Source organism: Lactuca sativa, chromosome 1, assembly GCF_002870075.4.
Source record: "Lactuca sativa cultivar Salinas chromosome 1, Lsat_Salinas_v11, whole genome shotgun sequence".
Classification (NCBI taxonomy): domain Eukaryota; kingdom Viridiplantae; phylum Streptophyta; class Magnoliopsida; order Asterales; family Asteraceae; genus Lactuca; species Lactuca sativa.
The window spans coordinates 4,330,665-4,345,570 of record NC_056623.2 but is presented as its reverse complement, the minus strand read 5'-3'; the positions used below and the strand labels follow the sequence as shown (position 1 = coordinate 4,345,570).

At 34.4% G+C, this 14,906-nt stretch overlaps 2 protein-coding genes across 2 annotated transcripts; both read left to right on the top strand.

The window, feature by feature from the left end:
• The first annotated feature begins 2,794 nt into the window (after positions 1-2,794).
• On the top strand, positions 2,795-5,115 carry LOC111909284 (wall-associated receptor kinase 2-like). Its single transcript, XM_023905072.1, has 3 exons — positions 2,795-3,665; positions 3,771-3,941; positions 4,061-5,115. Exons 1-3 carry the CDS (start codon positions 2,795-2,797, stop codon positions 5,113-5,115), a joined length of 2,097 nt encoding a protein of 698 aa, XP_023760840.1.
• Positions 5,116-11,401: 6,286 nt separating this feature from the next.
• LOC111909272 (wall-associated receptor kinase 2) lies at positions 11,402-13,800 on the top strand. Its single transcript, XM_052763622.1, is given in 4 exon segments — positions 11,402-12,287; positions 12,419-12,589; positions 12,927-13,463; positions 13,466-13,800. Coding segments are annotated over 4 exon segments (1,929 nt in total).
• The last annotated feature ends 1,106 nt before the right edge of the window (positions 13,801-14,906 follow it).

Sequence of the window (14,906 nt, the reverse complement as noted above, 5' to 3'; positions counted from 1 at the left end):
CGAGTTCTTCCTTAAACTCGTCGAGTACAATGAACTTCATGACCATTATGGACTCAGACTGGCTGAGTCCCTTTCCAATCTCAACCCATACCCTTAACAGAAGGATTTTGGGGCAAGAACTGGCCTGACTCGCCGAGTCCCATAACTGACTCGCCTAGTCTCTCTATGTCCAACACTATTCAGACGATTTCAGACAAGCTCAAGGCATCCAAGACCCAGATCTGGCCTCCTAGGGTCGGGATATCACACAAAGTTGCTACCTTTGCACCCATGCATGACCCTTTTTGCTCAAAAGGCCATAATAACCACTTAATCTATGCATGGAGAGGTATAATGGCACAAAGCTTCCACCTTTTATGTCTTTACTACTCAAGACCCTCCTAGATCTGAAATGATCTAGCTTGGGGACGTCCAAATCCCACAAGACATCCTTCTTGGACCATAAACTCCATAAAAAGGGACATAAGGAGATCACACAAACTAGAATTCAAGGTGAGAACTGGATTACCAGAAATTGAAGAAGATGAAGCAAACTTCCTGGATCTACAACCTTCTCCTTGGACCTCCAACCTCCTCCTCCTTCTTCTTCTTCTAGACTTCAAGAACACTCTAAATCCTTCAATAAAGGCTCATACACTCAAAGAGAACACTAGGTTTTCATGGGACAGGTTCTGGACAATGGAGGCTACAAATGAGGCTGATAGAATGAGAATAAGATGCTTAAATAGGGCACCAACTCCTGATTTAAGGTTTTCCTAAAACTTGGCCAACTCACCGAGTCAGTCCTCTGACTCGTCGAGTAGGTCACTTAACCCGCGACCAAAATCGCACTCCTACTCGTCGAGTCACCCATCTACTCGATGATTCACTTCCTCTTTTGAGGTTTCCTTTCCTTTTTAGGCCTCCTGAATTCAGGGTGTTACAGTCGTATTATCCACAACATACATGAAGTCATTGATTTACTTTCAGAAAGAGCTCTCTTATGGAGAGATGGAGACTTCATCACATATAGACACTTATAGATTCATGTCACACAAATATAAGATGCACTAACACTCCCCTAGAGATGGAGGCTCATTGAGGATACAAGGATGCAATAAGCCTTAAGGGAACTCGACGTCGACTCTGAGACAATGTTAGATATATTTGGAGTTCTTGATTTACTTTCTTAAAGCGCCATTATAGAGACAAGGCCACAAGGGGACTCTGACATATATAGACATGTATAAGACCATGTTGCACTTACATGAGATATAGTAACAAATATTTAACTAAGTTACTACATTTGGCAAAAGTTGAAGACTTCATAATATAGATGGGTGTGTGCACCAGTATTAGTTTCTCTTTCAAGCTTATACAACGCCACCATTTTGTTTATACATTTCTTTTATCCACTTGCAACTTGTTCTCTCTTTGCCAACAACTCCTATTTGAAGAAATTTAGTGTTTTAGAATCCTCCAATCTCCGGCTTATTCTCTCTGAATTCCTCCATGATGTGTAGAAAAATATACAAACACATTTTTTTCTTAGGTAAATTTTGTTGGAACCCTCGACCCACATTTTTCTAGTAGTGCACTAACCACCTACGGTGTCGATGCTTTTGGTCCACGATTGACAATTGATAGGGGTTCATGTTAGGTAAACGTTGGATAATTTTAGTTTGTAATTAATTTAGTTTTTAATTTGTGTTCGATATTTGCTTACTGGCTGATATATGATTGGACGTACCATAACATATATATGTTTTTGCTTTGGGTTCTATCTTATGTGTTGTTTGTTTTTTTTTCTAAAAAACCAATTCTGACCACTTAACACTTGGCTCTTTGCAGTTGTTTGTTTTTCAGAAGACTTCTGACTTAAAAACTGTTGCGCGTGTACTGCGTGACACAACACTTGACCATCTTCTTCAAACCTCTTCACACCTTACTTTAACTTATTGCAACAGTGTGCAGAGGTTAAAAAAACAAACTTTTTATTATATGTTGCAGCTGTTTGGTCTCCCTCTTCAGCTACAGAGAATTGCAGAGGTGGTCTGCAGACTTCAGACTTTTTTGCTTTGAAAAGACAAATGGCGCCTTACTCTTCTTTGTTTGGAAACTAGACTCAGATCGAGAACCTTTTAGTTTGCCGGTAGAGCTAAACGAGGCATAAAAAAAATTAAATATCCTACTATCTTTTCTTCCTACTTATCTTTAACCCATATGAAATGTTAAAAATTGTTACATTTTGATAAAAATAAGAATATTTTAAAACATTTGTCATTTTTTCATATAGATAAGAAGATAATAGGAGGATATTTAATTTCTCAAAAAGAAAAAAAAAATCAAATTTTCATAAGATATTCCAGAGCACAAACCTAATATAATATTTTCACTTTAACAAGTACTGAACCTAAAAGATTCTGTCAAAAAGGTGGTAAAAACTATGTTCTTTCCGCTTCACATGCATCATATCCTAGGAATTAATGTACAGAAAGAACCATATATATGATGCAAGAAGGGACTTAGTGCAGCATGTGTTTTGGAAATGAGGGGTTATGCGGTTATTTATATATGTTTTATTCTTAGATCTTCAAAAGGAGACGGTTGCCGGAACCAAACATAGAATGACAAAGGATACAAACGAAAAAGTAGGAAAAATATTCTCCCCTAGCCTAGGAACCATAGGTGACAAACTGACCAGCTGCTTCACTAGGCATCGTACGTGTACCCAATATATTAGCACCTTCATGCATACGTATTTGTGATTCATCTCCAAATCTTCATCTTAATCACCGCTAATTCGCTAAAACACATGGAGTTTTCTAATGTAGCACTTATTCTGCAAATTTTGCTGATGGGACTTGTGATTGCTACACCTGATAAGCCTATTTGCCAAAGAACATGTGGAAATGTTACCATACCTTACCCTTTTGGAACAGAAGAGGGCTGCTATATGGACCGGTCCTACTACATAGAATGTAACTCGACAACACAAATTCCCCGGTTACACGGGAGTTCCAGCTTGGTGTTTCCGTATGGAGTACCTATTAATCTACGAGTTTTAGAGGTAAAAATGGAGGGCCAGCTTAGAGTTAGTCTCCCAATTGCGCATACTTGCTTCAACAGCAGTGGGAAGATAGTTTCTGGGGATGTTGTATTAGTTCAAACGCTCAGGTTTCCCTTCTCAAGCACACTCAACTGGTTCACCGGAGTAGGCTGTGGCATTCGAGCTCATCTTGAGCTTGCAAAGCCGGCTATGAACATGAATTGCCCAACAAAGTGTCCCAATTTTCTATATTTTCAAAATGGGACATGCTTAGGCCATGGATGTTGCAGAGCCACCATTCCACAAGGCATGACAATTTCCTCATATTTTGCAATTGCCTCAAGAGGCCATCAATTGGGTTATTTTAAGTGTGGTTATGCTTTCATTGTGGAGAAAGATAAGTATTACTTTGACAAAATTGCTCTCAGCAATATGAGACATAACTTGTCTTTCCCAGTGGTGCTTGACTGGTCTGTCGGGATAACAAATTGTGAAGAAGCGAGAAAGAACAACGTAAATTACATGTGCCAAGAAAATAGTGTATGCTATGATCACAGGGAAGGTGGTCTGAGTGGATATCGCTGCAAATGCTCTGATGGATATGAGGGAAATCCATACATGGCCAACGGATGTAAAGGTTCTTAATTTGTACACTACATTTATATTACAAATTAAACGAGATTTTGAGTACATGGATATCATCAGGTCCATCACAATCGTTTCATTTTATATTTTCTTTTAGATATCAATGAGTGTGAATCTGCAAAACTCAATGATTGCATGGCTGGACATTGTGAGAACACAAACGGGAGTTATACTTGTGTTTGCCCAAAGGGTCACCTAGGTAATGCCAGACTAGGTGGAAAGTGCACGTCTATCCAACAAAAATCAGACAATAGGTCAGTTATTGAAGGTAATATATGATACAAAAAGTAATTTCTTTTTTGACCAAATTATTATGGGTTCAACTGCAGCTAGATCTAATAGATGGTTAGCATGGACTGATGTTAATTTAAAGCTCTGATGACACAGGTATCAGTGAAGGTGTTGGAGGCGCAGCTGTAGCAATGATTTTTGCGTACTGGGGACTCAAGCAGAGGAAACTAGTAAAGGTTAGAAAGGACTTCTTCAAGCAAAATGGTGGTATCATGTTACAGAAAACATTATTTACATGTAAAGATCCTGTCAACCAAGCAAAAATTTTCACAGAAGTGGAGCTAAAGAAAGCAACAAAGAACTTCAATGAGGCCAATGTCATTGGCCAAGGGGGTTATGGAACTGTTTTCAATGGAATCTTAGCAGACAAGACATTGATTGCGATCAAGAAGTCTAAAGTAATTGACCAAAGCCAAATCAAGCAGTTTGTAAATGAGGTGATCATCCTATCACAAATCAATCATCAAAACATTGTAAAACTCCTTGGATGTTGCCTAGAGACACCTGTTCCCTTGCTTGTGTATGAATACATAACTAATAGCACCTTAGGCTACCACATACATACGCATGCTATGCTGACATTTGGAAAACGGCTAAAGATAGCTGCAGAAACTGCCGAAGCTCTTGCTTATATGCACTCAACCACCCAAATTATCCATAGAGATGTCAAGCCATCAAATATACTATTGAATGATGAGTTCACAGCCAAAGTTTCTGACTTTGGGATTTCAAGATTTGTCCCTCTTGGTGAAACCCATCTATCAACAATTGTAAAAGGAACAATAGGGTATATGGACCCTGAGTACTTTCGTACATGCAAATTAACTGAAAAGAGTGATGTTTATAGTTTTGGAGTTGTTCTCATTGAGCTACTTACCAGAACAAAGATTCATTCTCTAGAGATATCGCTAAGGTTTTATAATGGTGCAGCAGCATATCTTGCATCACTAATGGAACGCGATGTTTTGGTTCAAGTTCTTGATGATCAATTACAGAGAGAAGAGTATGTTGAGGTGGTGAAATGTGTCGCTAAGATTGCAATTAACTGTCTTGACCTTGAAGGGAAAACAAGACCTACGATGAAAGAAGTAAAACAAGAGCTTGAGAAACTAAGATGCGTTTTGTCATCAATCGAAGCTGAAAGCCTTTAGGCTGAACTAGATCTTATTTTCTTCGAGTTTTACACAACCACTGGATGTGACTGGTTGGTATAAGCAACATGTTAGGCACAAAAAAACTATCACTTCACATGCCATGTCACAATGATGTTATAATAGCAACCTAAAGAAATAGACAACATCTTATAACAACCTCTATTTTCCATGTTATCATTTATTTTTTATTTTTTAAATAATTATATAAATTCATTATAATTTACAAAAATATATTTATTTTATATAAATATGTTATAGCATCGTATCTCATTTGGAAAAATTTATACCTAAACATATATTTAATTGGTAAAAACTATATTTATTTTATCTAAAACGTACCTACATTATAATTTACAAAACTTGAAAGAAACGATACATGTTTTCCAAAGCGTTGACTTTCCGTTCAAACACATTTTTTCGTAAACAAAACCTTCTTTTAAAATTGTATGGCTGATAGACACAATTATCCGCAAAATAATCGTTAGCTAGATGTCTATGCCATTTTTCGCTATCTCTATTTAACGTCGCACGTCGTGTTAGTAGTGGAGTTAGATCTGGTTGTAGTAGCACGTCCATAGAATACCAGTACATCATAATCGCAAATATATCATCTTCGTCGTTATCATCATTGAACGGGTGGAACAGATCAAACATATCCATTTTTTTTATTGTTGAAAGATTTTATGAAATAAAGAGAGAAAATAGAGTAATGATTAAAAATGAGGTGTTGCATATATGTTTATAGATAAAAAAAAATATTATTTTATTTTATTTTATTCAAAGTAACTGTTTGAAAATGGTCAAAAGCAAGTCAACGTTCAAAATTTTACCCATTGCCAGTTGTTGTCGTGACCACGAACAACCCCTTAACGGCTTGCAAGGGGCGGTGTAGCCGTGTTACCACGACATTTATGCATGCCCACGTCCACTACAAGAAATTTTCAATTTAGCTACGGAAAAATTCCATAGCAAAAATCTAAAATTCCGTAGCTAAAGCCAACTAACTATGAAATTTGCTACCCAATTTATCAAAGACTCTGTAGCTTTATTTCTTGTAGCAAAATGTTTAGCTACGGAATTATAATTCCGTAGCAATTTTGCTATATATGACGGTTTCTACAACATCTATTTCGTTGCAATTTTAGTTCCATAACAAATTTTGTAGACTATAGCAAATTTCGTAGCCATCTGTCTCATTGCAAATTCTGTAGCCATGTGTTCGTAGCAAATTCCATAGTCGTCTGTTCTGTAGTAAATTCCGTAGCCCTGCTGTTCCGTAGCAAATTTTGTAGCTGTCTGTTCGTAGCAAATTCTATAGTCGTCTGTTTTGTAGCAAATTCCGTAGTCCTGCTATTCCGTAGCAAATTCTATAGCTGTTTTTTCCATATCTATTTGTTCTGTAGCGAATTTCGTAGTTCTTTGTTCAACAACGATTTGTCCTGTAGCTACAGGTTCCAAAGCAAATTCTGTATGATAAAAATTTTCAACAAAATCCAGTTTTCCAATTATAATATTCATAAAAATATATAAAAATATAGTAAATATAAATTTAATAGTTATATCAATTTTATAGATATATGATATCATTGAAAAGTCCTCTACAAGGTTGTCTAATCATCAAAATTGAATATTAATTACAAATACAGTCAAACAATTTAGATTTGAACGACCACATACACACCAATAGCCACATATACTCAACCAAAATGGAAAAACCTGCAAAATCAAATTTACAATCAACTTGATTAAAATTCAATCTAATGTATGAAATCCTATTTTGTTTTGCTTTGAGGGTTTCCTTAGTTTTTGACCAACTAAAAATATAAGGCTCTTACATATATAAGGCTCTTACATAAAGTAAGAGCCTTACATGTGCCCTCGAATCCTGTCAAAACTAATAAAAATAAAGTAAGATATAAGATATTAAGGGTTAAGAAATAACAACCTAGTTTCATTTATTTCTTTGTTATAGCATCCTACTTTTATTTCATCATGTTACAACATCGTGTACAAGCCCTTGTTCAAAGGAATACCTGACATTGATAAAAACCAAAAAACTTAATAATATTCTAAAATATTATTTGGAAATTGATTACTAAAACACTAAAAGTAAAGTCGATCTTTATGCCCCTGTAACAAACTCGGTCAACCAAGACTTGACCAAGGAAAATACTCTCAAATATAAATGAATTTCACACCTATAATTCGATCAAAAGATGACCATATTGAAGACCAATTATGCAAGCCAAAGAAGTTGTAAGGGAACTGCATTCCAACTATGAGCATATAAATAGTTAGCAGCTTTAGCAGCTTAACCTGTTATATCATTAAGTACAGAGTAAGTGAAATAATAATTATTTATGTAGTTGTCCAGATTAAGTAAAAAAACTTGTCATATAAATCAAAAAAAAAAAAAAAAAAAGAACCCTTAAACCGGTACCACATAAGCAACAATTTACCACCAAACATTGGTTGACACAAACTGAAATTCGTAGACATATCTTTTGCTTTTGCTACAACAAATTACACAACCTAAAAAAGCTCCAATGTCACCAAAAGATTGTTATCAGCAGAGTAGTTGAAAACTTGACATTCTTGATTACAATAATAGATTAAAAGAGAAAAATAAATTCCAAGAATGTAAATTTGGTGTGCAGACAAGAAAATGTGCCTTAAAATAACTTTTCTGAAACTCACGATGATGTAACAGAAAGAAAACTTAAAATGCATATATCTTTTTAATTATTTATTTGCATAATCAAACAATCATGTTCAAGCATATAGTAACACACTTCAACACTTGAGAAAAATTAGTACGAATTAAATGGCTTGTGTTACAACAAGTGAATACTTCCACAAACATCAATTTAAGTTTAAATATATATTGGGCATTGTTAACAAAATATTCCATTCATTATGGAAATATATATTGGGCAATTAAATTAAAATACAACAGTGTTCAAACAAATGCATTGGATGAAGATGAAAATTTAAGCAAAGATAAAAACTCCATGGAACAAGATGTTGATTAACCAAATTTCAACTTTTTCTGCCTATTTTGCATAATAAAAAAAGTTATACCTGATGAACCCTTTAAGAAACACCATTGATTTTCAACAAACTCACAAACAGTAGTGAATTAATGATTAACCTAAATATAGTAATTCTCAACAAAGTTCAATCTAAATTCTAATAAATATTAACTAGTAATAACATATTAACAACTAGAAGCGTGCAATCATCGCAAATATGGGTGAGATTAACTGTGGTCCAAGAGTTTCCGAAATACGTAATATTAAGAGGTAGGGATTAACGTTGGAAAGGCTGCAAAAATGCAACTGACAGCTGTTCCATCTATTCAAAGTGAATCAGATCAATATTTAATTGCTAATCATATAATTCATTCATTCCTGGGTTTACACTACTTTATTACGTATTGAGGAAAAGTGTGAGAACTATCAAGTGTTTTTTTTTCATTGAGATGTTTACTAACTGATATGAGCATAAAATAGAATCATGTACAATTAAACTTATTAGTTCGTCAAGTTGGTTATTATTTAACAAATTAAAAAACTATATGGACCAAAATTGTAACAAAAGGTACACATATATGAACATTTATATTTATAACCAACAATCTGAACAGCTTAGTTTTGTGAATTATAAGGGATGACATAACATAAAGCACAAGTAAGCAAGTAGCAGCATCTTATGATTCTCCTAATCAATTCATCTTTAGCTACTGAATCTTTGTGATTCATGAAATTCCAACAACAAAGTCACAAATTCTTAATTTGCTTAAACCATATTTCTATCAAAGACAAATTATGAGTTTTATCGTAGAAAATCCATGCTAATTCAATCACAATACATGCAAACAATGTGCGATGTATGATGATTGGGCAATAAAGTCACATTAATACTTCATTATTTGTCTAGTCAAAATCCACAATTTGCATCAAATGAAATATGATCGATGTTCAAATCCTTACACCACTCAGCCCTTGTGGCCATGAAGGTTCGCTTGCAATGACTCCAAGACATGAGACAAAGCTTTATGTTTGCAGCGGGGATGTTAGTTGGTACGCAAAAGCTGGCCCGGAAACCCTCGTTAGGGAAGTTCCCTTTCAAAAAAAAAACTTGAATCAAGCTGTGTGTAAGAGTTAACCGGTTATTGACCCACCTTGGATTCAATGGAGAGATCAATAGATCCTCAGGTCATTGGATGATAGAAAGAGAAATTGGAGCTAGCATTAGGTAGAAATAGTCGCTGATGTTTCCAAGTTACACAGGCAGATGATTTAGTGGAGTCACACAGGTTTTAAGAAGCATGCAAAACAAAGAAGAAGGTTACCTGTTAGGGGCGAAGATGATCGAGAAAAAAAAGTGGCAAAGAGGAGTAGGACGATGCACAGTAAACACGAAGGCGATGAAGATCATCAATCTAGAACAACCTAGCAATTGACGGAGCAGGCGGCGAAAGACAAAGCAAACAAGAGTGAGAGGAGCTCCCGATAGAGTGAAGTCCGATCGATAATGGCGTAAGTGGAAACCGCGGAAAACTAAGGAATTAGGTCAAGTTATGAATAATTTTCTTCAGGGCTTGTCAAAATTATGAGTAAAGAGCAAAAGTCTCGCCTACAAAATAATTAATAAATAAGGTTCACTTTTTCATTAATCCATTTGACTTTTGCATTTTGTGATTCATTAAAAACGACCACCTCCAATCGATGATACAAAAAGTAAAAAATAAGGGCTAATTTGTTCTTATAACTAAGGGCTAATTTGTCATAAAAATAGGAAATTAAATTATTATTCTAAAATAAGTATACAATTTTTTTAATATTTTGCTACGGAAACGTATTTCATAGCTACTTAATATTTTTTGTATTCCATAACTATTTTGCAAATTCGAACACCAACCGTATACACAAATAACTACGCTTAATATTTTTTGTAACAAGTTCTATAATAGATTAGCTAAAAAATTTAATTGCTTTGCAAATTTCGTAATAAAATTACTTCGAATTTCAATTTTGGAGTCAACTAACTACATATTTGAATTCCATAGCCAAATAGCTATGAATATTAATTTCATAACAAGTTTCATAGCGAACTTTCCGCAACCAAAAATTCCATAGCATAATTTCTAGTAAAATAGCTACAGACTTCGATTCCGTAACAACAATTCAATGTTTAGCTACATAATGTAATTCCGTTGCCATTTTCGTAGCACATTAGCTATGGTCAAGTCAATGTGTAGCTTATTTTGTAATAGAATAACTATGGATTTTGATTTCGTAGCAACTATACGTAGCTATTTAGGATTTAGTTACAGAATGTAATTTCGTAACCATTTCTGTAGCAAAATAGCTACGACAAACCATTTTGTAGCGTATTTCGTAGTAAAATAACTATGGATTTTGATTCCGTATCAACTTTCCGCAACAATTTAGGATTTTTCTTGTAATGGTTAACAAAATGGCTAATGTCGTTGCCCACACACCGTACAACCTTATACTGATTAAAGCTATTATATAGGAATCAAAATTTTAAATAATCCATGAAGTTTTGTACTTAACTAGATTTGAGTATCAAATATGTTGGCCCCAAGTCAGATTTTTCTAGTTGTTATAAGAATATTACATGGTCAAACTTGTGTAGAAACATATATGTGATCTGATCATGTCTTCCCAGTTGTATTTTTTGTTGAATGAAATTATTTTATTGCTGTAAAAAAACATATCTGATTTATAGGATGGCATGGTCTTAAAATTAAACACAAGCTAATATGAAGGAAAGTTAAAATTAAGCAAGCACTAATACTAATTAATTTCCAGTTTAACCATTCTTTCTTGAAATTTACCGAACTTAAAAGATTCTGCCGTATTGGACTCCCCTGAATCCTAGGGTAACCAACACAGATGAAACCACAAGATACTACTAGGAAAACCTAAAACTATACAAAGCAGTTCTAGGTCGAGCTGTCATTTAGTTGAGCTTTTATTTTGGAAAATGGGGTTTATATATGTTTTATGCACGCATAGATCCATTGTAAATAACGATTTGCCAAAACCATTCACAGAAAATAACGATGAGATCAGAAAGGCTAGCTAGATACAAAAGTAGAAAAAGTAGGGAAACATTCCTTTCTAAGAATCAAAGGTGACAAATGACAATGTAATCCAGGCACTTTGTACCTAATATATATTTACAAGTCTGCCTACATATATATTTTGAGTTCGTCACCAAAATTTCACGTTAATCACACCTAAAAAAAGTCATGAAATTGTCTCAACTACTACTGATGCTGCAGATTTTGTTGATGGGGTTCATGAATGCTACGCAATGCAAGCCCACATGTTCTGACAAATGTGGAAATGTGTCCATACCTTACCCTTTTGGAATTGAAGAAGGCTGCTACCTAGATGAGTCTTACTACATACACTGCAATTCCACAACTGGAATTCCACACTTGAACATTTCTAGCATATTTACGGTGATGTTTGGATACTGGTCTCATCCTCTAGAAGTTGTAGAGATAAAAATAGATGGCAACCTTATTAGAATTAATCTACCAATTGCATATAGATGCTACAATGAATGGGGGAAGTTAGTTTCTGGCTCAACGACAACAATTAATACATCCAGGTTCCCCTTCTCAAGCACACAAAACTGGTTCACGAGAATTGGCTGTGACCTTGAAGCCAATATAAGGCTTCACAACCCGTCTGTTGCTATGAAGTGTCTATTGGATTGTAATTACTTTCACGGTTCTGTTAGAAATGGGTCATGCCTAGGCCATGGATGTTGCCAAGCTAGTATTCCGCAAGGCATGACATATGCCGAAATTGATATCGGTCTCCCAGAAAACAAGACATCAATGGTAGGAAATCTTAGTAGATGTGGTTATGCTTTCATTGTGGAAAAAGACAAGTATTACTTTAACACCAGTGAGCTACGCAATATGAGAAACAACATGTCTTTCCCTGTAGCGCTTGACTGGTCTGTGGGGGATACAAAGTGTGAAGAAGCTCAAAAGGATAAAGTAACCTACATGTGCCAAGAAAACAGTGTATGCTATGAAGGGGAAACTGGTGTTAATGGATATCGTTGCAAATGCTCTGATGGATACACCGGAAACCCCTACATCCAAAACGGATGTCAAGGTATACTTTCTAGTTTCTACCCTATTTTTATATTATTAAATATGTTTGTCTACAAATTAAACAAGATATATGGAATATCATATATGGTATCATGCATGACTAGTACTGTTTTATCTCACATTTTTTGTTAGATGTCAATGAATGTGAATCTTCAGAGCTCAATGACTGCTTGCAAGGATATTGTAAGAACACACGTGGGGGTTATAATTGTATTTGTCCAAATGATCACCAAGGTAACGCAAAAAAAGGTGGAGAGTGCACACCTGTTGAGCCACAATCAAAACCTAGATCAGTCATTGAAGGTAATTAATGATACAAACATCGTTATATTTGACCAGATAATTATGGCTTCAAAGTCCCAAAACACAACTGTCCAATAATTGAAAATATTATGGATTTAAGGGGGAGGGTTTGCATTACCCATCTCCATTTGATGGCTAACAAAGGGCTCATGTTGAAAGCTTTGATGCAGGTATCATTGAAGGTGTTGCAGGTGCAGTAGTGGTAATGATTTTTGTCTACTGTGGAGCCAAACGGAGGATAAGACTAAAGGGTAGAAAGGACTTCTTCAAGCAAAACGGTGGCATCATGTTACAGAAAACATTATTTACATGTAAAGATCCTTTCAACAAACTGAAGAAGAGCTAAAGAAAGCAACAGACAACTTCAATGAAACCAACATCATAGGCCAAGGGGGTTATGGTACTGTTTACAAAGGAATTTTAGCAAATAAGACAGTGGTAGCCATCAAGAAATCTAAAGTAATTGACCAAGGCCAAATCAAGCAGTTTGTAAATGAGGTGATCATTCTATCACAAATTAATCATCCCAACATCGTAAAACTCCTTGGTTGTTGCCTAGAGACACATGTTCCCTTGCTTGTGTATGAATATATAACCAATAAGACCTTATGCCACCACATACATAGACATCCCATATTGACATTTGAAAAACGGCTCAAGGTAGCTGCAGAAACTGCTGAAGCTCTTGCATATATGCACTCAACCACACAAATTATCCATAGAGATGTCAAGCCATCAAATATACTATTGAATGATGAGTTCACTGCAAAAGTTTCTGATTTCGGGATTTCAACATTTGTCCCTCTTGGTGAAACCCACTTATCAACATTTGTTAAAGGAACAATCGGGTATATGGATCCTGATTATTTTCGTACATGCAACTAACCCAGAAAAGCGATGTTTATAGTTTTGGAGTTGTTCTGTTAGAGTTACTTACGGGAACAAAGATTCATTCTTTAGAGATACCACTAACAGTTTATAGAGGTGCAGCTGCATACTTCACTTCGCTACTGGAATGTGATTTATTGGTTCAAGTTCTTGATGATCAACTAAAAGGAGATGTGTATGTGGAGGTGGTGAAACGCTTTACTAAGATAGCAATTAACTGCCTTGATCTTGAAGGGAAGACGAGGCCTACAATGAAAGAAGTAAAACATGAGCTCGAGCAACTAAGATGTGTTTTGTTGTCCATTGAAGCTCAAAGTATTTAGGTAAGGTAGCACATTTTCTTTTAAATATTGGTCTTAGAGTCTAGTGGTTGTTTATATATATCATGACTCGAGTTACGATTCAAATCATGAATTATAAAAAAACTTACATTTCGAGTCACAACAACTATACTTACCCACTAAATCCCACAGACGAAAAAGAAGGTTTGTAAGGCTTGAAGACTATACAATTGAGGAGATAGTCAAAGGTTTGTCATTATCTCTTGATTTAATGTATATTTATTAGTTAAATTAGTTTTGAGACCGTGTAGTATATGGATTAATTTAAAAAAAATGTTAAATATAAAAGTCAGGATATTTAAAAAGTTTGAATTTACAAGATAATAAGAATAATAATGAATTATTATTATTGAAATCTTTTTATCTTTTAGAATTAAACAAATAATTTAAATAAGTAAACAAAAGAAATTAATAAAGAATTTTGAAATTAAAATGTAATTCATTAATGAAATTGATATCAATTTATTACTACATTTATTGTAATTATTACATTGAAATATTATATGGAATCTAACAAAATAGAAAAACTCATAAAATGACGTGGAAAAAAAATTAATTCAAAATAACCACAAAATGACATTTGACAAACTGAATAAAAATGCGACACATAGAAAAAAAAAACTTCATTTATTAGAGTAGATTCAATTTGAAATATTAATTAAATATCTATTAATTATTAATTAATATATGATAATTATCCACCATATATTAATTACATAGTAAGTCCTTAATATTTTTAATTTTTTAATTAAGTCATCGTACTTATCATTAATTAACAAACTAGTCCCTCTTAAATTGTTTTTGGTGTTTTGAACCTTGATTACACTTTGTGTATAACAATCGATTCTATCATCAACCTTTTATCCTATGTACCACCAAAGCATCTAGCAACATAATAATATTAGTAATAGAATCAGCCAGCATGTTATCTATTTTCATCTATCTAAATATAACATTCCAAGATCCAGTAGCAACCTCACATTTCACCAAAAAGTGAATGACATCTTCTGTTTCATTTCTACAAACAAGACACAAAATAAAATGCACGTCAATACCTTTATCAAAAAGTTTTTTCCAGACCAAAAGAC

Coding starts and splice junctions, on each gene's coding strand:
- LOC111909284 (XM_023905072.1), top strand. CDS start 2,795: ATGGAGTTTTCTAATGTAGCACTTATTCTGCAAATTTTGCTGATGGGA. Junction 3,666..3,770: donor CATGGCCAACGGATGTAAAG/GTTCTTAATTTG, acceptor ATTTTCTTTTAG/ATATCAATGAGTGTGAATCT. Junction 3,942..4,060: donor CAATAGGTCAGTTATTGAAG/GTAATATATGAT, acceptor CTGATGACACAG/GTATCAGTGAAGGTGTTGGA.